Source organism: Malus domestica, chromosome 06 (genome assembly GCF_042453785.1).
Source record: "Malus domestica chromosome 06, GDT2T_hap1".
Classification (NCBI taxonomy): Eukaryota; Viridiplantae; Streptophyta; class Magnoliopsida; order Rosales; family Rosaceae; genus Malus; species Malus domestica.
The window spans coordinates 22,540,519-22,565,292 of NC_091666.1; the positions used below are offsets into that span (position 1 = coordinate 22,540,519).

A 24,774-nucleotide genomic window follows, 5' to 3' on the forward strand; every position below is an offset into this window, starting at 1 on the left:
GAAGGTAAGGTGACCCAGATGGCTTGACCAGTCCGTGCCCAGCACAGGACCAACAAGATGGTGGTAGCAACCGCACTCTAACCCTAACTCCTCATCGTCATCATCGTAACTCCTCTACTTTCTCTCTCCACTGCTTCTGTCGATGCAGATTTCTGCATCCACATGCAATACATCCTCGGTGGGACCGCCTCCAGCTCGTCCACTTCGGACGATGACGATGACGGAACTGGAAGGAAGAAATCAGAGATGGTGGCTGCTTCACCCACTGGTTCTGAAATTCATCTCCTCTCTCTCCTTTCTCCTCAAACCCATTTAATGGGTTGCTTTGCCCACTGGTTCTCAAGAATTCTGACACCAGACATTGGAATCAAGCAGTGATGTACAACTGTTGTCATGCTCTTTTGGTTAATGAGAGTCCATAGCCTCGAACGCCTAAGGTTTGAGAACTGCAATTTATCACGGAGCTGTAATTTCATATTCAAGAAAACCCCAAATTCCTGCTCTAGCTTGTGAAAAGTCTCTTCGAATTTTTCCTCATCGAAAAACTGCAAGATCAGGAACACAAGCTCCCTACTCAGAGAAGACATCATGATCGCCCCCCATTTGCTTTTCTTGACTGCCAGATGTTCATGGAGATACCTCTTGCGACTGTGACATGATACGCTCCATGACGAGCTGAGAGGTCTCGGAAGAAGCAAAAGAAAATGGGTTGCCAGAAAAAGTGGCGCTCTCGTTTATCTCCCCGGCAAGATCATCTGGTATAGGACCACCGCCACCGCCATTGACGGCAGAGCTGAGGTTGAGGTTTGTGAGTTGGGTCTGGTCAGGGGGTGGGGCCAAGGCTTTGGAGACTTCGAGAGCTGAGACACTCCAAGAGCAGGAGATGAGCTCCATGGGCTCACGAGGAGTCTCCGGTGGCTGGAACACGGCGGCCTGTACCGGGTCCATTTAACGTGACGTGGGTGGTAGTAAATGAACCGGCTTGGAGGAAAGGGAGTGGAATTGGATGTTGTTGTTGCCACTGCCATTTCAACATTTGCTATCGAGTGAAAAGTGGAGGCTGTGCAATTGCCGAGAGAGAGAGAGATCTGGTCTTGATGCATGCTGAGAGATCTCGATCTTTACATAAATCACAGAGAGATCTGGCTCTTGATGTTTACAAAGGACCAAAATCGAATGATGAGAGAGAGAGAGAGAGAGAGAGAGATGAGTGATTTTGAGATCTGGATCTTTTCTGTTTCTGGGTTTTTGCAAATTTTTGCAGATTCACGATGGAGATGAAAAAATGAAAGAGAACTGACACAACTTTTCGTATCGATTCCCACAGACGGCGCCAAATGTTGATGCACAAAACCGGAGGTCTTGGAACAACGTAAATCCGGTCGTGAATCTGCAAGTAATGTAAATGACACAAGATGTATCGTGGTTCACCCCAATGTTTGGGCCACGTCCACACTGATTGTATTGTATTTCTCTGAGAAGTGAGGGAGAGAGTGTGAGAGCTTTGCTCTAGCCAGGAGTGACTTAAGGTTTGTAAGGGTGAGGAGTCCCTTTTATAGAATAAGGGCTCATCCCCTAATTACATATTTGCCCCTTCATTTATTACATAATTACATTTAAGTCCCCCGAGTATTTATACGAGGTCTAAATACGAGGCCCTAAATATGGTATAAACAAATCTTTTTGTTCCATTCCGTCCAGCGCGTACCAAACGCAGAACGGAACAACCGTCCCGTTCCGTCCTACGCGTACCAAACATAACACGGAACCTCCGTTCTGTCCCGTCCTGTCCCGTCCCGTCCCGTCCCATTCCGTTCCGTCCCGTCCCGTCTACGTATCAAACGGTACCTAAAAGAACAAATGACTGGTTATAATAAAGCATAAGGCTTTAATACAATGACAATTTTTTATTAAACAAAACCATAAGGTATAAAGTTTTGAATCTCAAATTAATATTTTTAAAATTTTGATATCTGATAGGAACTGTTATTAGCATTCCAAATGTATTTTTCTTTATAATTATAAAACATTTAAAAAATAAAATAAAAATTTTAAAATATCAATAATAATTCTCTATATGATATGCAGAAAAATTTCTTTGGTACAAAATACAAATAATGTCAATAGGATGGCACACTTTGATTGAAGTGATTCGTTAAGGAAATGACACAAATGCCCCTTTCCTCCTTCCCTAGGTATAATATATAAAACTGATTTTGAGTGGTGGTTCAAAGAGCTACCTACCTTCTCAATAAACTCAAAAGACCTTAAAACCAAAAGAAAGCATAAAATCAAAATCAGTAATAAAGCAGGAGGCTCTCTCAGGTCAAGGTAACCCTCTCTCTCCTCTCTCTCTAGATGATTTTGCCGAAATTTAATTTGGTCATTTTTCACTGAGGTGATTTTATGATCTAGGGTTTGTTTGTTTGGTTGAATTTTTGTTTGTCAAGGTGATGGCGTCGAAACGGATCCTGAAGGAGCTGAAGGACCTCCAGAAAGATCCTCCTACTTCGTGCAGCGCTGGTATGTCTAGTTCTGAATCCGATCTGATTCCTTCTGATGTTGCTTTTGGTTTGTGTATGCTGATAAAGTTTTAATTTTGTGTTTTGGGTAGATTTCGGCATCTGATTTGACCTTCGATTGATGCTTGCTTTTGAAATTCTGATTTTTTTTTTTAAACCCAAACCAGTAAATCTGTGTAAAAGCAGCAGTCTTGCTCTTGACAGACTTTGATCATTTTATCTCATGCAATTTTGTATTTGTCGAAAATTGAATGAAACTGTATTTGTTTTCGAAAGTTGGTCATCTGAATTGCATGGCTAAGAACTATTTGAGAAGAGGTATATGATAGTGAAGGTGCTATTGTGTGGTAGTTGCTACTTGCTACCCATATACCCATTTTCCTGCCCGACCCACCATACCGAATTGGGCAATAGATGACCCATCTTGCATCTTGGTTATAAATGGGTAATTTCCATTTTAACAAGGTGACAAATCTATAGCATTGGTCTGTAAGGACACACTTAACATCCAAAAGGGAAACCTTTACGGTTTTTGGGTGATCCTTATTTTGAATAACTCAGAATCACTGGGTCTTACAAGTCCACCAAGGTGCTAAAGCAGTTTTTGGTGGGAGTTTGGTTATTCTCATGCTTGTCTATGGTCGCAAAGACTGAGTCATTAGACATTAATGTTGTTAGAAAGCCTAAAGAAAGAGGGAGGTTAGGGCAATCAAAGAAGTTGGCTGGTAATTTGAAGTTGGATTAGTGTTGAGTATTTGTTTTCTGATTGTTTTGAATATTGTTTAGGTAGAGCGGTCATTGTGTGGTTGTATAAGTTGTGGTGGGAAAAGAAGCATTCTTATTTTTTGTGGTAGGTGATTCAGTATTGTCTTGGGGTTTCTTGTTCGACTCTTTATCTCAACAGATTCCCTGAAATGGCATTACTCTGGAAATGAAGGACAAACTGCTCTATGTTTCAAATTTCCCCCTTGTGACAGTCTACTGCATGGATTAATTATAGATATTTCTTCCCGTCTGTTAGTTGGATATGTGCTATATCCATAGTGGACCTAGACCTACCCACCCTAACAATTGGTTAGGTTGGGTATGGGCGTTAGATGTAACTGGAAAGTAAACGAGAATCTATTAGTCAATCCCGCATGTGGCCCACCCTAAACCTTCCCATTTTCCTCCTAAGTGCTATTATTTAACTGAACGGACTATAAACGCATATTCGTTTACAGATATACTTTGAAGATTAACATTACCCTCTTATATATGGCTTATCTTATAAATGATAATGATTTGTTTTTTAGTTTCAAATAACTTTACTGGGTTGGTTTGTTTATGTTTATCATCAGTTGTATTACTATAATTTTTGTCATTGTTTATGTTATCCACTCAACGGCTGCAAGAGTTCATTATTTTGGGAGAATATGGACTAAGTCTCTATCATTTATAGCCACAGCAGTCTATCTACTGTGATTAACGAAACTATGTGCAAGTGTAACCCTTCACTTCTTCTAGGCTATTAGAACTCTTTTTGTATAATGTTTACATAGTGAATGGCAACTTTTGTCTGCTTTTTCAATTTTTTTGTCGTTGGAAATTTACTGAAACTATTCAATAAAAGACTAATGACATTGTTTTCAGCAGATATCCAATTTCATTGCCTTTACTCTTATGTATATTTTTAGGCCCAGTTGCAGAAGACATGTTCCACTGGCAGGCAACAATAATGGGTCCTGCTGACAGTCCTTATGCAGGTGGAGTGTTTCTTGTCACTATCCATTTTCCTCCAGACTATCCTTTTAAGCCACCAAAGGTACTTGCTGGCTTTCTTTTAATTTCACATCATATTGGTGCACAAGTTCCTTTCTGTATTGCTCTGCTGATTTCATAATTGAATCAGAATCCTTAGTATCTTGATGTCAAGGAGTTGAGTACCTCATCTGGCCTAAAAAGTGGGAAAGACGTCAATCATATTCTTATGCTATCTTTCTCGCACATATGATGACCAATTGAATAGGCTCATGCCTGGGAAATATGACCATCATCTGAGCCACTATGCCTTGATTGATAACCAATTGATGAATGACGCCTAATGTATCTCATGGAATTGATTTCATGATACTAGAAATTGACAATTTTTCACTAGCTTATTAGTACTGAAGTAAATGGCATCCTCATTTGGAATGGTAACCTGTTTGCATTACTAGTGGCTGTTCTGTAAACGGGACTCCACATGGTTCACTAGTGGTGTTCCTGTGGTAAATTATGATGTAAACTAATTAGAAGGGCTACTTTTACAGACCTTTTAAGTCCTATGGGATATTTGGTTTAGTTTCAAAGTTCATTGGTATTAAACACACCAGCTGAAGTCCATATTGGACGTTTTAAAAGTTCCAAATTTTGATAAATGACTAGGAAACTACGAAATTTTGCATATTGGTTATTGTAAAAAAATTTTGCATATTGGTTATTGTAAAAAATACTGGTATGTTGGCTTTTCAAGATCTTTTACTTCTACTATTAGGACTTGTTAAGGATTTTGTTCAACTGTTATTTCGTTTATGTTTTTTGCTACGTGCATGTAATTCTGTGCTATTTGTTTTATGTTTTTGCAGGTTGCATTCAGGACAAAGGTGTTTCACCCTAATATCAACAGCAACGGTAGCATTTGCCTTGACATATTGAAAGAACAGTGGAGCCCTGCCCTGACCATATCCAAGGTAAATGCTTAATACCCTAAGCAGGATTGCTTGCTTCACGAATTTGATTGTTTTACAGACACTAGTTTCCCCTACTGAGTACTACATATGACTTGAAGTGGTTACGTTTGTACAGGAAAAGCGAATCACTAATGATGAAACTTGGGGGTTTTTATATGATCCTATACCATGATTTTGGTGGACTCCCTTATTATTACAAGGCCCCTTGTGATTTATATCTTTTGATTTTAATTTGCAATTTTGTTACTTCTGAAATTTTACAAATTAAAGTATGCAAACATAAGAGCTCTATGGGAAACAAACAGCACAAGTCCTTTATCGGCCAGAATAATTTTCTTTTTCTTTTTCTTGTGACAAATCAACCAAAGAAGGAGAGTTGGATATCTATAAACTAGCTAGAGCAAGGGAAAAGAAGACAAGGGACCTAAACCAAGTGAGGTGCATCAAGGATGAGGATGGAAAGGTTCTTGCTACAGAGAACGCGGTTAAAGACAGATGGAGAGGTTATTTTCATAATCTTTTCAATGAAGGACATGAAAGGAGTGCTTCTTTAGGGGAGTTGAGTAACTCAGAAGAGTGTAGAAACTACTCTTTTTATCGTCGAATCCGGAAGGAAGAAGTGGTTGTAGCTTTGAAGAAGATGAAGCATAGAAAAGCAATAGGCCCAGACGATATACCAATCGAAGTGTGGAAAGTTTTGGGAGAGACAGGTATAACATGGCTCACTGACCTTTTCAATAGGATTTTGAAAACGAAGAAGATGCCAAATGAGTGGCGAACGAGCACTTTGGTGCCTATCTACAAGAATAAGGGCGACGTACAAAATTGCATGAACTATAGGGGTATTAAGTTAATGAGTCATACAATGAAGCTCTGGGAGAGAGTCATTGAGCATAGATTGAGGCAAGAGACACGGGTTTCGGACAACCAATTCGGGTTCATGCCAGGGCGCTCAACCATGGAGGCAATCTATCTCTTACGAAGATTGATGGAAAGATATAGAGATGGGAAAAAGGATTTACACATGGTCTTTATAGATTTGGAAAAAGCGTATGATAGGGTCCCAAGAGACATTCTTTGGAGGATCTTAGAGAAGAAAGGAGTACGAGTAGCATATATCCAAGCTATAAAGGATATGTATGAAGGAGCAAAGACTGCCGTAAGAACTCATGAAGGACAAACCGAAAGCTTTCCCATAACTGTAGGATTACATCAAGGCTCATCCTTAAGTCCTTACCTTTTTGCGTTGGTAATGGATGAGTTAACAGGACATATTCAAGATGATATTCCTTGGTGTATGCTTTTCGCAGACGATATAGTGTTGATAGATGAAACTCAGGAAGGGGTAAATGCAAAGCTTAACCTTTGGAGAGAAGTGTTGGAATCTAAAGGTCTTCGCCTAAGCCGATCAAAGACAGAATATATGGAGTGCAAGTTCAGTGCAGATGGAGGCCAAAACGAGTTAGGGGTGAGGATCGGAGATCAAGAAATACCAAAGAGCGACCGTTTTCGTTACCTAGGATCTATCTTGCAAAAGAACGGAGAATTAGATGGAGATCTCAACCATAGAATACAAGCTGGATGGATGAAGTGGAAGAGTGCATCTGGCGTGTTGTGTGACCGCCGTATGCCACTGAAGCTCAAGGGAAAATTTTATAGGACGGCAATAAGGCCGGCGATGCTGTATGGCACAGAATGTTGGGCGGTGAAGCATCAACACGTACACAAAATGGGTGTAGCGGAGATGAGGATGCTTCGTTGGATGTGTGGGCACACGAGAAAGGATAAGATTAGGAATGAGGATATCCGGGGTAAAGTAGGAGTAGCCGAAATTGAAGGAAAGATGAGAGAAAATCGGTTACGGTGGTTTGGACATGTGCAAAGAAGGCCTACTGACGCTCCGATTAGAAGATGCGACTATGGGACAGAGGTTCAGGGCCGAAGGGGTAGAGGAAGACCTAGGAAAACTTTGGAAGAGACTCTAAGAAAAGACTTAGAGTACTTGGATCTAACGAAGGACATGACACAGGACCGAGCACAATGGCGTTCTAAGATTCATATAGCCGATCCCACTCAGTGACTTAGATTTTCCAAGTCTCCAACCGAGAAGTTTTCCTCACTCGAAAAATTAAGGGAACACTACCCCAACCTACATGCTCCACTCAGAAAGCTTCAACATACAAGCTTCAACAAAAGAAAATTCAAAGAACTTAGCGAAGAAGGCTTTGGTGTATTTAACACAATACGTTGAAATGAAGGAAAACTTATTTATTGATATCCCCGATAAGCTACAAATATGTACATATACATGAGTCAAAATAAACAAACAAGATGGAGCCTTCACAAAGGTTGCTTAGGAGAAGTCTCAGCAGTCGGTAGAGCCCCAGAAAGAGAAGGCATCGGAGGGGGATCATTCGGAGCCTCAGTACTGGACAGAACCCTAGACGGAGGAGGCATCAGAGGTTGATCATTTGGAGCTTCATTACGCGGTACAGCCCCAGAAGACGAAGGCAATAAATGCCTTTGGAACAAACCCACAAATCTCTGATGATCAAGTAAAACCTGACCATCAGTTTCCTTCATCTGGTCAAGCTTCCTCTTCATGTTTGTAGCATAGTCATGTGCGAGCCGGTGCAACTGTTTATTCTCATGCTTGAGCCCTCTAATCTCCTGTTTGAGACTCATCACTTCGGCCGCCAATGATTCAACTTGGCGGGTTCGAGCAAATAGGCGTTGGGCCATATTAGACACAGAACCTGCACACTGAACACTGAGAGCCAGTGAATCCTTAACAGCTAACTCATCAGACCGTTTGGAAAGTAGTCTGTTATCTTTGGGAGTGAGAAGGTTCCTGGCCACCACCGCAGCGGTCATATCATTCTTCATCACGGAATCCCCAACGGTAAGAGGACCAGTAGGGGAGACGAAGGATGGGCGCCATATGTTGTCTGGAGAAGGCGGGGCTGCCTCTTCAACAAGGTTCAAGTCAAAACGACGGTCGGAGGGGCCAGACATTTTCAAAGGTATTGAAGAGAGAAGAGGTCGGACAAATCAAGATCTTAGAAGTGCAAGAATGGAGCTTCTACTGGTGGAGATACAAGTGTGCTTTGGAACTTAATGCCAGCCCCTATAAAAAGCTGCACTCGACGGAGCTTTAGACATCGAAGAGGCGCCTGCTCAGAAATCGAAGAGGCGTTTGCTTTCTCAAAAGCTGGGCTGCTTAGAGACCACGAGGGTTGATCTCATAAATCGAAGAGGTGTTTGCTTTCTCAAAAGTTGGGCTGCTCAAAGACCACGAAAGCCGATCTCAGAAATCGAAGAGGCGCTCGCTTCCTCAAAAGCTGGGCTCCTCAGAGACCACGAGGGCCGATCTTAGAAATCGAAGAGGCACCTACTTTTCCAGCCTTGTCAGCACCTGTCACACGCACACTCAGCTTTGCGGAAATTATGGGTATTCTGTCGAAGACTTCTGGGGAAGTAGAAAACACATGAATCTTACTGTCCAATCACCCACTTCCCACACGCAGCAATAGCTCATGGGTACCACAGATAACTTTGCCAAAGTTCTCTGCCAAAGTTGAGCACGTGAAGCTTGCAGCTCCCACTACATCGCTCTGACCAAGAAGGGTAAAAGAATAGCAAAGAAACAGCACTAACAAAGTTTAGACCCATAAATTTTGAAGGTCTAGCTACCATATTATTACCCACAAGGGTAAAGGAACAGTACCACTGTTGGATAATTGGAAAGTCCCTGTGTGTCAACCTCCGTGCTTCGTGGCAAGGTAGACTAGCAAACATGCCCAACCTTTACTCACATTCGAGAAAACACTCCCAATAAGATTGCTTGCTCCAAAATCGAAGAGGCACCGTCCTCCGAATCTCGAGAGCCAGACTCCCAACATGACTACTTTCTCAAAAATCGAAGAGAAGGTAAAGGAACAGTACCATTGCTGGATAATTGGAAAGTCCCTGTGTGTCAACCTCTGTGCTTCGTGGCAAGGTAGACTAGCAAACATGCCCAACCTTTACTCACATTCGAGAAAACACTCCCAACAAGATTGCTTGCTCCAAAATCGAAGAGGCACCGCCCTCCGAATCTCGAGAGCCAGACTCCCAACATGATTACTTTCTCAAAAATCGAAGAGACACTGCTCCCCGAATCTCGAGAGCCAGACCCCCAGCATGATTGCTTTCTCAAAAATCGAAGAGGCATCGTTCTCCGAATCAATCGAAGAGGCGCTCGCTTTCTCAAAAGCTGGGCTGCTCAGAGACCACGAGGGCCGATCTCAGAAATCGAAGAGGCACCTTCTTTTCTAGCCTTGTCAGCACCTGTCACACGCACACTCAGCTTTGCGGAAATTATGGGCATTCTGTCGAAGACTTCTGGTGAAGTAGAAAGCACAGGAATCTTACTGTTCAATCACCCACTTCCCACACGCAACAATAGCTCATGGGTACCACAGATAACTTTGTCAAAGTCTCTGCCAAAGTTGAGCACGTGAAGCTTGCAACTCCCACTACATCGCTCTGACCAAGAAAGGTAAAAGAATAGCAAAGAAACAGCACTAACAAAGTTTAGACACATAAATTTTGAAGGTCTAGCTACCATATTATTACCCACAAGGGTAAAGGAACAGTACCACTGCTGGATAATTGGAAAGTCCCTGTGTGTCAACCTCCGTGCTTCGTGGCAAGGTAGACTAGCAAACATGCCCAACCTTTACTCACATCCGAGAAAACACTCCCAACAAGATTGCTTACTCCAAAATCGAAGAGGCACCGCCTTCCGAATCTCGAGAGCCAGACTCCCAACATGATTACTTTCTCAAAAATCGAAGTGACACTGCTCCCCGAATCTCGAGAGCCAGACCCCCACCATGATTGCTTTCTCAAAAATCGAAGAAGCATCGTTCTCCGAATCTCGAGAGTCAGATACCACATACCACTTTTTCAAAGTGCTCTGACAGAGTTAAAACATGTGAAGCTGGCAGCTCCCACTACCGTGCTATGACCAAGCAGGGTAAAGGAATAGCATTACTACTTGTTAGGGAGACTCCTATATATGTCGACCTCCATCCCCAACGGACAGGCAGACCTGCAAAAATGCTCAACCCTTCCTCATATCTGAGAGGGCACTCCCAACGAAGCCTTTCGAAATATTCAGCTTTCTTTCCCCCCGATAATACCTCTGCAAACAAGCTATACTAGAGCAAGAATATCTCATATCATCAGGGTTAAAAGCAAGAGTATCCCATATCATGCTTTTTCCCTGTCTTTTCCTTTGGCCTTGTTTTTACCTGCAAGATAAGGAGAAAGAGAGCAATCAGTCAGCACTTGAAATCAAGCTCCCAGCCAGGAACTGACAGCCTGGAACCCCTTACCTGATTACTTACCTGGCATTGCTCTCGAGTACTCATCTTCAACATCTTATGTTGCCAGGGAAGATACCGCATCTGCTTGAGGAACAGATAGGGCAAGTGCGAAGGATACAAGGAAGCATGTGGAGACAAGCGTAACAGCACACGTGCCGATCCATCCATTACTCTGTCAAAAGCAAAAGTATCCCATATCAGCAGGGTCGAACGTACTCTAGATTTGATGGACTTGTTTTGACCCTCAAATTCTTCAGTCGGCCTTATACTCTGGAGGAAACCAGAAAACCCTCCAGCTCAGTTCAAGAATAAGCCTGTGGAAAGTTACTTCTTCAAAAGCAAAAGTATCCCATATCATCTCTTCTCATTTTTCTTCTCTTTATCCTTCATGCTGCTGCAAGATGGGGAGAAGGTGAACAATCAGCCGGAGCTCTGATTGCTTACCTTGTCTGTCACCTCTTTCAGCAAATCCCCTAGCTCGGCGACTTGGGGGACTCCTACTACATGGTTTGTATCGCGCTTGACCAAGCCTGAAACTACAAGTAAGCTTCAAGTGAAATTGATACATTACCTTGTGCATCTCCACCAGTTAAAGATACCACCCCTGGATGGAGGAAGAGTACTTCCAGAGAAGCTGCCACATCTACCTATGAGACAGATAAGGCAAGTCAAGATGATACCACACTCCGATACTTAGAAGTTTCGTGATTACGAGATCATTCTCCCACAATATTTCCTAATGTCATTTGTACTCTAATGTCATTTGTACTAAATCATTCACTTGTACTCACTAAAGGAGAGCTTGAACCTATGTACTTGTGTAAACCCTTCACAATTAATGAGAACTCTTCTATTCCGTGGACGTAGCCAATCTGGGTGAACCACGTACATCTTGTGTTTGCTTTCCTATCTCTATCCATTTATATACTTATCCACACTAATGACCGGAGCAATTTAGCGAAGATCACAAAAAGCGACCGTTTTCGCTACCTAGGATCTATCTTACAAGAGAACGGAGAATTAGATGGAGATCTCAACCATAGAATACGAGCTGGATGGATGAAGTGTAAGAGTGCATCCAGCATGTTGTGTGACCGTCGTAGGCCACTGAAGCTCAAGGGAAAATTTTATAAGACGGCAATAAGGCCAGCGATGTTGTATGGCACAGAATGTTGGGCGGTGAAACATCAACACGTACACAAAATGGGGGTAGCAGAGATGAGGATGCTTCGTGGGATGTGTGGGCACACGAGAAAGGATAAGATTGAGAATGAGGATATCCGAGGTAAAGTAGGAGTAGCCGAAATTGAAGGAAAGATGAGAGAAAATCGGTTCCGGTGATTTGGACATGTGCAAAGAAGGCCGACTGACGCTCCGGTTCGAAGATGTGACTACGGGACAGAGGTTCAGGGCCGAAGGGGTAGAGGAAGACCTAGGAAAACTTTGGAAGAGACTCTAAGAAAAGGCTTAGAGTACTTGGATCTAACGGAGGACATGACACAAAACCGAGCGCAATGGCGTTCTAGGATTCATATAGCCGACCCCACTTAGTGGGAAAAGGCTTTGTTGTTGTTGTTGTTGATGCACTGTGGCTTTTGAACTGTTATGATGTTATGCACTGAACAGGAAACAATGTTCGATCAGATGTGCCATACACATTGAAACTGGTTTGGCTGGAAATTTCATATATCTGGGTATTATTATAGTTGATGCAACCATATGTCCTTTGTGTCACTGAAGCATGGGCACTGGTTTCACTTTGATGTTTCAGGTGTTGCTCTCGATCTGTTCACTGTTGACAGACCCAAACCCTGATGACCCTTTGGTCCCGGAGATCGCCCATATGTACAAGACTGACAAGAACAAGTATGAGACCACCGCAAGGAGCTGGACTCAGAAGTATGCTATGGGTTAGTCTGGGAGCTGCTAGGACCGTGTGAAGGAGGGCTTCTTTCCCTGTGGCAGTATGATCATTTGATCGGATGTATGAATGGATATGTGATCTGTTCTTTACATAAGCGGACCAAAAGGGAGAGTTTACTGCCCTCGGAACACTATATTGCTTTCGAATTGTTTGTTATGCAAAAGTTTATATATGAGACTATGAAACCATTTTCTCTCCCTCTAACAAAGTGCTGCTGAAAATGAACATCTTTGGCCCCTCTCCTAGAAAATAGTGGTTCCGGCTTTTTGCAAATCACATTTTGACACATGCAAAATTAACTTATTAGAAACGCAACAAAAGTTTTATGTGTGAAAATGTGATTGGCAGATAAGCAGGAATGTCTATTTATATAGCAGATAATGGCCACAAGAAGAATGAACCTACGAGCATCTAAGTACGTAGCACTAAGTGTTAGTGGTGGAAGCGTTTTAGTTGTTAAATTTAATTTTCACAACTATTATATTTTATTTTGTTTTAGTCATTTCTATTTTGTACCACTCTGGGTACGTATTGTAAAAAAGAAATTGTAAAATAAGATGGATTTAGTCAAGTTGGCTAGAGATTATCATTTGGCAGAGGTCTTTGTATTCAAGTTCGAATCTCCATTGATCGATTTAAATGCATTTATCCTACCATTGTATGTTATGCTAGTGTCTTTTGGCAACCCCATGAGGAAGACTGGAGCTGAAACTCACCAGACGGACGTTGGAGGCCGAGTCCGCCTGAACAATCCTGATCAGCTTCTTCATCAAGCAACACAGCCTAGCCTAGGGACTTTCTTGGGTGCTCCGAAGTACCCAGTATTCTGAGAATTTTAACGATTAGATTTTTAGTTTAAAATACCAAACTAAGATCTAACCGCTAAAATATTGGAAGTACTGGGTACAACCAAAGCACCCATGAATTCCGCGCCTAGCCTAAGTCCTAACCCGATGTGATTTGAAACCTCCCAAGTCCCAAAGCAAAAAAAGTCCTTGGAATTCTTTATTCGTATCGAACAGGATTGTGTACTGTGTAGTGTTCATTTTTCAGTGGGCTTCAAAGAGGTTGGCCCAAATCCATTTTAAAGGGTGAGTTGATACAATAGGAGGAGACCTAGATACCCCAACAATCATAGTTATTTTTTAGGGATCAACTTGGATGTTACGAGTAAAGATAAATTTGAATTACATTATTACTAATACATTGTGAGGCTAAGCCCACATCCTTTCCCATTAATATATATAATATCGTTCGACAAAAAAAAAAAAAAAAAAAAAAACTTGGATGTTACGAGCAACTTTTGCCCTTCGATTCCCCAAAAACTAACCTCTAACCTCTTGTTTTTGTTGGGTAAGTTCAAGCTACTAGTTTCTACTCAATGCGAGCGTAGTTATAATTGTCAGATCGACAAGTTCATCATGAGTTATAATTATCGGATTGACAAGTTCATCGTGAGTTACGACTCATCGCAATCAATTGAGTTGTGTTCCCATCAAAGTACGAATTCGTAAGGAAGATGCACCTAAACCTGGATTTAGTAAAGCATGCATGCTTTCATGGCATTTGAACCTGGATTTAGTAAAGCATGCATGCTTTCATGGCATTTGGATGGTGTGATTGGGTGGGTAGGCCACTTCCATTTTTGTTGCCTTTTCAACCTCAAGCAACTGTCTGAGATCAGAAGTCCCCTCAGTCTCTTTGATCCTCCAAAATCTTATAAACAATGACAGTAGCTGATCATGTGCCACTGCCAGCCAAACCAAAACCCTAGGGAGACAGTACACGGTAACTAGAATAAGGACTTACTGGAACTAGGCTTCCATCCACCGCAACCTCCCGATCTAATAATACAATGTTATGTATGAATTTCTCTCTACAAAACATTGCATTATTAGACTGAAACGCAATGTAATGGTAAACATATTTTATATAAGTTGTTTTCATTAACTAGATGCGGTAAAAAAAAAAACTTAAATTACTCAAAATCAGGATCCATTAATTAATGATGCATCAGTTTTTTTAGGCAGGTTGTGTCCTCCCCCAGCGAGTGTGATACCAAGTGGATGAATAAAACATCACTCGAATTCAAATTGTGTAAATTTTTTTTGTCAATACACTATCAACATGATGCGTATCAATTTGTACACAAAACGACAATTCTGTCTTTGGGGAAAATGTAGGGCTGCAATCCTACGAAATGGTGCTCCAATACCCTACAAACCCACAACTTTATTTTCTCACCATTGTCATTTCCTCTTTTGAAAAATACTAACTTCTCTTTCAAAATGTGATTTTCAACACTCTATTTTCTTATATTTTTTACATAATATTTTATATTATTGACATAGAAGTTTAGTTTAAACGATAAGGTGATAGAGAGTTCATAAAAAATTTCATACTTTTTTGTCTAAAGAAAAACCTTTATTCAAATCAAAAACCTCTAATACATTCCGTTCTAATACAGTCGAAAAAATTCCACTTTTAAGAGCTGTTAGTTCTTTTCCTCTTTTTAAACCAATTTTCAACATGGTAAATACGTGGAGTTACAAACAAAAAAATCCAAGTGTTTTTAGAAAGACGTGTCCTACAAAAGGGCTAGAGCCTAGGACCATGGGCCTAGAGAGAGAGAGAGAGAGAGAGAGAGAGAGAGAGAGGGGGATACTTTGTTTGTTCCTCTCTCTCACGTCTCACCTTCTTTCTCAAACAATGTTGATTTTTGGGGGTTCTTTAACGGAAAATGATGCTCGTCGAATTCTTTTTTTAGGGATCCGGAAGATTATATGTGATTATCGTACATCATGTAGTTAGAAATTATGTTAAATTTAAAATTTAAAATTAAATATAAATAGTATTTAATGAAAACTGATCGCACGATGTACGATAAACGAACATTATTACAAGATCTCCGAATTCCAAAGAGAAGGATCCGGCGATTTTTAACCTCTTTGCAGCGTTGAAAAGCCACCTAAGTGCCCCCCCCAAATACCTTTTCAAAATAAAAAATAAAAAACAATAAAATTTGAAAAAGGATAGAGATTTGCTTCTCTCTCCCTTTCAAAAGAAAAAAGAAAAAAGAAAAAGAGATTTGCTTTATTTTTTTGTTTGGATTCGAATTAGTAGGTTCAAAGTCAAAACACAGAGACAGCCTTGAAGAACATCAGAAGCATCCAGTGGACCTAAATGGTGGTGGTGCTAGTTCCGAACCAATCACGTGAGGACACTTGGAATCCTGCTTCTACCATCCTGTGTATTTGTTAATTGTTAAGTGAATTTAACTCACCAAGCCGTTAATTAAGTGTGCGAGAAATGCTCATGGGCTCTTTTAAAAGTGACGACTTTTCATAGGTTTTGTGCAAGCATACAATTTTAAATTAAGTTTCGTGTCAACATTATAAAAATATTATTTAAAAATAAGAGTTGACAGAAAATTGTGTTTTTGAGAGAGTCTCTTTGACATTTCTATTAAATATGCTCATGCCTTTCATTGGGCATGTTATTAAGGATTCCATAGTGTTGCTGCAACGGGTGATTGGAGGCGATTTGACTCATGTACATTGACATACTAATCGCTCATCGTTTTTTTTTTAACATCAAGAAAACAATTAATCTTAGCTTAAGTAAAGTTCCATTTTTTGAAAAGGAGATCAATTTACTTAAAGAACAGAGTCATAAGAGTTGCTAGTACAGAAGGGATCATACAACAAGGTACGTCTAACCACATGCTAATACAGTCAAAATTAAAAATGCTAAAACAAGTGAATTCTTGTATTCAATTCATAACCTTAAACCCGCAATGACACAAAATACAAAGTGAGTTCTTAACATATACACAAAATACAGAGTGAATTCTTCACACGACCGAATGCTTTTACTTAATGATATTATTTTATTTTACAACAAAGTTGAAGATGTTGGGGACAATATAAGTTCTTTATTAAGTATCTGGCAAGCTCGTACATTATACGATCAAACAAGAATTCACTTGATCAATGTTCTATACTCATGACCGACATTGTTTTGGACGACAACATCTCTCCTTAGATACGTTTAACCTATTAACAAATCGCATTACTCGAACATTATCTAAATAGTGCGTACGTACCGAATAGTCTAAGATCAACCTCACCAGCCGGAAACTATGGAGATCAAGAACCGTGGCCTGTGTTGGTAACCCTTGAATTTAACAAGGTTGAGTTCCCAATAATAACATAAGCAAACAGCCAAATGAAAGCTTAGTTGTATCTTAGTGGCAGAGAGATCATGTTTTTCTATGTCTAACACCATTGTACTTGTAAGATTACTTAATTCAAATTAAATTTGACCAAAAATTATTTATTTATTTATAATCCTTCACACTAACATTATTTAATTTCAGCATGCACGTGGAAAGGCTTAATGCAGAATATAAATTCAGAAAGAAAGAAAAAAAAAAAAAAACCGAAGTCCCGGCAAACTAGTCGTGTTTTAGGAGTTGGAAAAAGACCCTGGTTATCAGGTCTTTAATTCCTACTTTAATCACAATTAGGAGGGCTGATTGTCTCTACTGAGGACAGGAGTGACTCCCAAGCTGGTGACCTCCACTCAAAGATGTAGTGATGTGGCCATTGTCGAGCTCGGTCTCCATTTCTTAGCAGTTGGTGAAGTGGACTTACACTAAAGTTTGGTTAAACTATTAAGGGATATTATGGTCTCTATAAATCATTTGTTTCTTCTAATCTAATCATTTAATCATTTGGTTAATACCTAATCATTCTTTGCTGATTTCCTTTAATTTCTCCTCCAGATTACAGTTTTAAGGAAAATATATTATGATAAATTATTAGATATGTAAATTGCGATAGTGTGTATATATATAAGTACACTTCCTTGAGCTTGTTTGAACAACCAGTTGCGCGGAGCAGAACCAAATCACAAGTTATTTACAATAGATTATACTGAATGTTTTCTCGTCGTGAGCGCATATATATATGATTTTCACGATTTTCAGCTGTTGATCTATGAGGCACCAATTGAGATTCATTGTCATACACATGACATGAACAAGACTATCACTAGCATTCACCATCCCCATGCATATATCCTCCTCATTTTTTCGAGAGATTTTTTAGTGCGACGGTCATATTGTTCTGTAGTATTATTAACACACATATAATAATATGCATGGATGGATGTCAAAACTGATATTTCGTAGGCCTAATATTTAGAAAATTAATGGGTAAATACATATATATTAAATTATGAATAAATTAGAAACATCACGTGCTCTGTCACAACACAAAAGGGAAAAAAAGTTGAGACATTAGTTGTGTGATCAACATGCAATGTCATTAAATTGAGCACGTTATTGGTGAGCCTTGAAATTATGGGATGGTTACTATGCTACCAAACATGTCTTATACAATCAAATATCAAATAATCACACACAACTTGCATTTCAAGTCAACAATTTCCTAATTGCTTCAAATAATACTTCTGTTAATAAAGGAAGTGTCGGATAAATTAAGAAAATTGGTGTCCTAATTTGTGGTCCAAAGGTGAAGTTGGTGTAATTTATTAATGTTAATAAGTAAGTTTCAACCTAAACCGATTGAACCCATTAAATAAAGTTCAAGCATAACATTCCAAGCGTGATGTTGTTCCCCTAATGTTGGCTATCTCAACTCTTAACCCTAAAATTCGGGGTTTGGAATTTTCATAAAAAATAAAATAAAATAAATCAAAGGGAAAGAGCACTATAGGAGTTTATGTAGTATGAAATTTCAACGGAAATGGATGGAAATTCAAGGAAAATCGAAACGAACGTGTTATGGAGAATCCACGTCACTATGCATTCAAAAGTTTAGATTTGTGACAACTACAATAAGGTTGCTCTTATATATATATATATATATATATATATATATATATATATATATATTCATTTCTACTTATCAAACTCATATTTTCTCTTTACACATCAAGTAACGGGAGTTGATTTCAAACACTTTTTATGAGTCTCTTACAATCCCTTCTTATTTGTGGTCATCAGATTGAATAAATCAAATAAAAACAATACACAAGATTAAACAAGTGTGGGTAGGAGGATAAAACTCGTGTGTTGTCATCATTTCTGTATGCTTTTGTGTAAAAATAAACTTATTAGAAGTAGTGATAGAGTACATATTAGATTTTTTGATAAAAAAGAACAAAGGATTAATTTGAAATAGGGGGGGGGGGGTAAATATGTTGTTTAAAAGTTTACTAACATTGGTTCTTCAACTTATATACACACTTCATGAATAATTAACTCGAAAACAAAAAATTCCATTTAAATACAATAATAATTATTATAATAACAATAAAAAATAATAATACAGTAAAACCTCTCTAAAGTAATATACAAATAACCTCTTTAAAGTTATAAAAACATTCTGGTCCAGTTATGTAAGGAATAAACCCTACATGGTAATAAATTATAATTTTTTTTGGTCCCATCTTAGAAAAACACGTATCCAGTTATAATTTTTGCTTTCAGTTGGGGTTTGATTTTATGTTTTTTTTTTTTTTTTTTTGCACAACTAACACGAATATCATCAGTTAATTGATTTTGCGTATTGACCCTGATGGCACGGCTGATTTGATAGAGAAAAAATGATAGGTATGCAACACCCTTTATATGCACAATGGGGCCTTGGGCATCAAGGAACAAGCCTTAGAGTGCAAGGAAAGAAAGTATATATATGCAATAAATAAAATAGGATAAATTAGGTTAGCTATGACATCCCACATCGTCCAGGGGAGTGATCCTTAAATGTGTATTTCCATCCCTACCTAGCACGAGGCCTTTTGGGAGCTCACTGGCTTCGGGTTCCGTAGGAACTCCGAAGTTAAGCGAGAAGGAGGCCAGAGCACTCCCAGGATGGGTGACCTACTGGAAAGTTACTCGTGAGTTCCCAAAAACAAAACTGTGAGAGAATAGTAAGCCCAAAGCGGACAATATCGTGCTACGGTGGTGGAGCAGGTCCGGGAAGTGATCCGCCCCGGGCCAAGATGTGACAATTTGGTATCAGAGCCTAACCCTGGCCCCGAGTGTGCCGACGAGGACGTCGAGCCCCTAAGGGGGGTGGATTGTGACATCCCACATCGCCCATGGGAGTGATCCTTAAATGTGTATTCCCATCCCTACCTAGCATAAGGCCTTTTTGGGAACTCACGAGCAACTTCCCAGTAGGTCACACATCCTGGGAGTGCTCTGACCTCCTTCTCGCTTAACTTCGGAGTTCCTACGGAACCCGAAGCCAGTGAGCTCCCAAAAGGCCTCGTGCTAGGTAGGGATGGGAATACACATTTAAGGATCACTCCCCTGGACGATGTGGGATGTCACAATCCACCCCCCTTAGGGGCCCGACGTCCTCGTCGGCACACTCGGGGCCAGGGTTAGGCTCTGATGCCAAATTGTCACATCCCGGCCCGGGGCGGATCACTTTCGGGGGCCCGCTCCACCACCGTAGCATGATATTGTCCGTTTTGGGCTTTTTGGGAACTCACGAGCAACTTCCCAGTAGGTCACCCATCCTGGGAATGCTCTGACCTCCTTCTCGCTTAACTTCGGAGTTCCTACGGAACTCGAAGCCAGTGAGCTCCCAAAAGGCCTCGTGCTAGGTAGGGATGGGAATACACATTTAAGGATCACTCCCCTGGATGATGTGGGATGTCACAATCCACCCCCCTTAGGGGCCCGACGTCCTCGTCGGCACACTCGGGGCCAGGGTTAGGCTCTGATGCCAAATTGTCACATCCCGGCCCGGGGCGGATCACTTCCGGGGCCCGCTCCACCACCGTAGCATGATATTGTCCGTTTTGGGCTTACCATTCCCTCACGATTTTATTTTTGGGAACTCACGAGCAACTTCCCAGTAGGTCACCCATCTTGGGAGTGCTCTGGCCTCTTTCTCGCTTAACTTCGGAGTTCCTACGGAACCCGAAGCCAGTGAGCTCCTAAAAGGCCTCGTGCTAGGTAGGGATAGGAATACACATTTAAGGATCACTCCCCTGGGCGATGTGAGATGTCACATTAGCATTTCTCATTTTTCTTTTCATTAATTGAAACCTTATTCATTTTTTATTTTTGATCAAGGTCCATTGACTTTTGTTCACGTCATTATTTGAATATAAATTATTTACATGCCAGCCTATGTCAACTTCAAAATTGAAAAACTTATTAATCATTTTCAAATATATCATTTTAGTATTTTTCATATATTTCTATTTTAATATGTACCAAATTTTTTAAATTGTACAAATTATTCTTTTTAGTTTTATTTTGTACCAGTAAAATAGTTGGCACCCAATAAATCTTATTTATAAGGTACTACATTCATTAAGGATAAATGAGTTTCCTGTAGTACTAGTAGTAATAATAATAAAACAAATCAATAACAAACCATGTACCATAGTAATAATTTGTAATTACCAGAAACAAAAAATTTTCTTTGGAACTTGGGAGGAGGAGGTAGTGGGGTTGATCCCTCTCAAACACCATGATTGTCGAATAATAACAACCCAAGCTAGACAAGTACATCTAGGTATTAGTGCTAATTAATTGACTTCTATAACAACATAGGGATACGGTTAATTCGCAATAAACCAAAAACTAATAACTAATAATGGTTAAACCTAATTAACTAATATTAGTACTCGAAGTTGTCTATATTTTCGTTTGGTGATGCTAGAAGGATCATTTTTGTAAGAGTAAGACCATATGATGTGACGGTAATAATTGAATCATAAAAAAAAAATCCAACTATCAACTGTAACATCTTGTAGTTTACCAAACATAATATATACAAAATGGTTTTTGTAACATTTTTCTTTTTCGTGGCTCAAAGAACGTATATATCTCTCACATAAGGTTAAGAAACCGTACAAATTGCAAATACAAAACCAAAAAAAAAAAATTGTTTGGAAATTTCGTGGTTTGAGAACCCAAAAAACATCAAATATATGATTAGTTATGGAGCTTAGAGACTAAGAACATGACCCCTCTCTCCCATGTATTTGTCGAATCCCGTGTGGTCTTTGCTAATTGTTTTTTTATCTATGGTTTCATACGGTTAGCTCCAAATTACGAGCGGCCAAACTCCAAGAAACCCACAACTTCATATTTTTTTTGTTATATTATTTTATTTTTCAAAATTTGATGATGTGAATCCAAGTGCCCATTTCTTCTTCTTAAGCATCCATTGGATCGCAAAACACAAGTTTCAATATATCATTGAAGGAAGGTACGCACACATAAAGCTAATGTGAGTTTTTGTTGGTAATTTTTGTAATAATTTTTGCAAATTGCCTAATCTTGAAGATTTATAGGTTTTGGTGTTTAATTTGAGTACCTTTTAGCATACTTGTAGGAAAGGTTTTACATTCACACACACACACACACATATATATATATAAGAGGCTCAATGAGAACTCTTATTAGCAGTACAAAAAAGTTATTTTGCATTCCTCTTTAATAAGTTTAGGGCATGGAAACTTACATGAAACAGACCCTCGTAACAAACTCGTTTGGAGATGTAAGCATTTTATTAGTCTTTTATGTTAATCTTATACACAACATATTTATAGAGAAAAAAACCGTAATAGTGGATGGACTTGCTAAGTTACTCCTTTCATTTAGTCCAGAAAGTGTTTGTTTTTTTATATCACTATTTTCTTTGTTGTTTTTGACGTGTTAAATTATTAGTGTCTAACGTCTTTTAAAATCTTGTTTTTACCTCATGCAAAGGACAAGGTTAGTATTTTTTTCTATAAAGTTAATGACAGACAAAAAAGAAAGTATAATATTATTAAAATCGGCCGGGGGAACAATTCTTTTCTTGGTTATATGTGTTGTAGTTTTTACTTGAATTTGGTGTCTATATTGTTGAAACAAAATTTGTGATTGTTTTTTATTTAGGTAGCCAAATTCCCACTTTGTTGCCAATATTCTTTATTATGTATGTAGACATTGCAAATTTTGCCCGTATCCAAATTTTAACAATGATAATCACCCACTAATTTTGTTATTTAGTTGATAATTATAAGTGATTAGTACATGAATGAAAGTGTAAGCAGTAGCAGCTGAGACATAATCCAAATTTGGTTATACAACAAAGCGGCAAATCATTGCAAAGTGTCCAACTTTACATTTTCTTTTCATGTTAAAATAAATATGGCGAGAGGAGCCTAGCATGGTTTTGAACGCCCCAACCTATCAAATAATTTTCTTTGTTTTTTTTTTATTTTTATTTTTCTGGTTTAGATAGCATGGTTTTAAACTATATGGGTAGAAATTGTAAAATTTAGTGCAAATAGGAGAACGTATTGCTCTGTTCGACTTTGTTATGTCCATATCTAAGCAATTTTTCTCTTGTAAAAAAAATATAAATTTAATCGAGCGCCCGACTTCTAAAAAGGAGGAAAAGCCTGAACTGGAGAGGAAAGATGAGGAATTCGGGGAGGAGTACTTGGTGAAATTGGTTGAAGAGAAGGGCCATGTAGTTTGTACCATTTGGTTCTTAGGTTGCTCCGTCCTGTCTCCGAATCCCCAATCATTACGAATGCATAACATTACAAAAAATAAGCTTAATTATAGTTAAAACTCAACAAGAGCACAAACCATCTTTCTCCAAAGTTCTATAAAACAAAAGCCAAAGAATCGAAACCAAAAACATAAAAAATGAAGTGGAAGAAAAAAAGACAGCAAGTTGCCCAATAAGAGTGGCTACGTTTGCGTTCAGAGTGTTGATGCAACTAGTACTTGTAAATTGTCGATCTGTATGGTATCGTTTGGTATGCAAACGGGAATGAGACGAAACGGAATGGGACGGAACGGAACGGAGAGAGAGCAAGGATGCCCTCGGATGGAAACAAGGAGGAAGAAGAAGGAGACGGAGATATTATAATTTTGTGTTCCACGGATGTGGAACGAGTCATTTCAAGGGATGAGGCGGAACCAAAATTCACTCAAAATTCGTCCCGTAGAACAGCACGTTTTACCCGTTTTAGGTACACTAAATATGAGATAGAATGCCTTATCCCACGTAACAAACGGTACCTATGGGAACTCTCACTGGAGTGATCAGACCAAATAATTAATTGGATATTAAAATAGATACTTTAAATAAATCGACTAATTTACAAAAGAAACAAGCAGGACGGCTTCGGTTGTCTGATACGTTGTTCGAGGACTGGTTAATTGGGCACCTCTGTCCTCCCCACGGTCACTCTTTCAGTCAAGCATCTTCAAAAAGATGGGCTGCCTGGCCCATGCTCCTATTTTTCAGCCCACCTTTTGTAATGGCTTAAATTACTTTTCTGCCCTTCTACCTAATTTTTACCATGAAAAATTGTATTCGCTCCTCATTTTACCTTTCACACACCTTTGTTAATTTCTGACTAGTGATCTTTTTCAATTCATTCGATACGACAATAAAAAAGTCAGAGTAATGTCTGAAAAGTAAAAATAGGTGTATAGATTACACTACCCTTTTACTATTTGTCGGTAGATGTTATTGTTACTCATAAAACAAAGTAATTTTGCATTCTTTCAAGTGCATTATTTAGAGTGCCGGATGACCTCGTTAGAGAGTTAACAACAATTTATTTTTTGATTTAGTCTAGTTAAGCATGAGTGGAGAGGGTCTCTATGAGAAGGTTAGTCCTTTCTAATCGCTATAAGCAAGAAGAAAGTAACCTACAATAGTAGTTGAGGCCAAACCTCAAGGTCTTGACTCTTTCTAATTGCCTCATGCTAGATGAGAATAAGGCTGCATCAATAGTGTAATGGCCAACCTTTATGTGTAGTTAGGCTCCACTAATCCTTCATTTCCTACCAGCTGTTTACTTTCAATTCTTTTTTTTTTTTTTTACTTTTATGTATTAGTTTGCTAAGTTTCTTCAATAATATCATATCGATCTTTTCTTAAAAAATGTATTTGTTTTTATGTTTTATTTTATCTGTGTTATTGATTGAAAAGAGATCAAATCAATGATCTTAACCAATTGAGCAACAAGCCATTTGCATTCTTTTTTATTAAAGAATCGATTTTCAATCCATATATAGTTACTAATACTATAAATAGCATTACCGCTATCATATTTTCGGAACACATATATGTTTCACTAGTTATAAGGTTTTAAAAGATATTAGGCGCTAGTCGGACGGTAGGCTGGGGCCTAAAAGGAAAATTTTTGAAATGTCATATAAACTTATACACATT

At 39.2% G+C, this 24,774-nt stretch overlaps 1 protein-coding gene across 3 annotated transcripts; it reads left to right on the plus strand.

The window, feature by feature from the left end:
• The first annotated feature begins 2,144 nt into the window (after positions 1-2,144).
• On the plus strand, positions 2,145-12,717 carry LOC103454639 (ubiquitin-conjugating enzyme E2 10). 3 transcript variants are annotated; one of them, XM_008394235.4, is made up of 5 exons: positions 2,145-2,331; positions 2,451-2,523; positions 4,199-4,326; positions 5,129-5,233; positions 12,377-12,717. In XM_008394235.4, the coding sequence occupies exons 2-5, from the start codon at positions 2,454-2,456 to the stop codon at positions 12,518-12,520; spliced, it is 447 nt and encodes a 148-aa protein (XP_008392457.2). In that variant the 5' UTR covers positions 2,145-2,331; positions 2,451-2,453; the 3' UTR covers positions 12,521-12,717. The 3 variants fall into 3 exon arrangements, 2 of the variants coding, with proteins under 2 accessions (XP_008392457.2, XP_028960569.1); XR_011582337.1 differs by having other exon boundaries at positions 2,190-2,331; positions 5,129-5,608; positions 12,132-12,717; XM_029104736.2 differs by having other exon boundaries at positions 2,236-2,331; positions 2,416-2,523.
• The last annotated feature ends 12,057 nt before the right edge of the window (positions 12,718-24,774 follow it).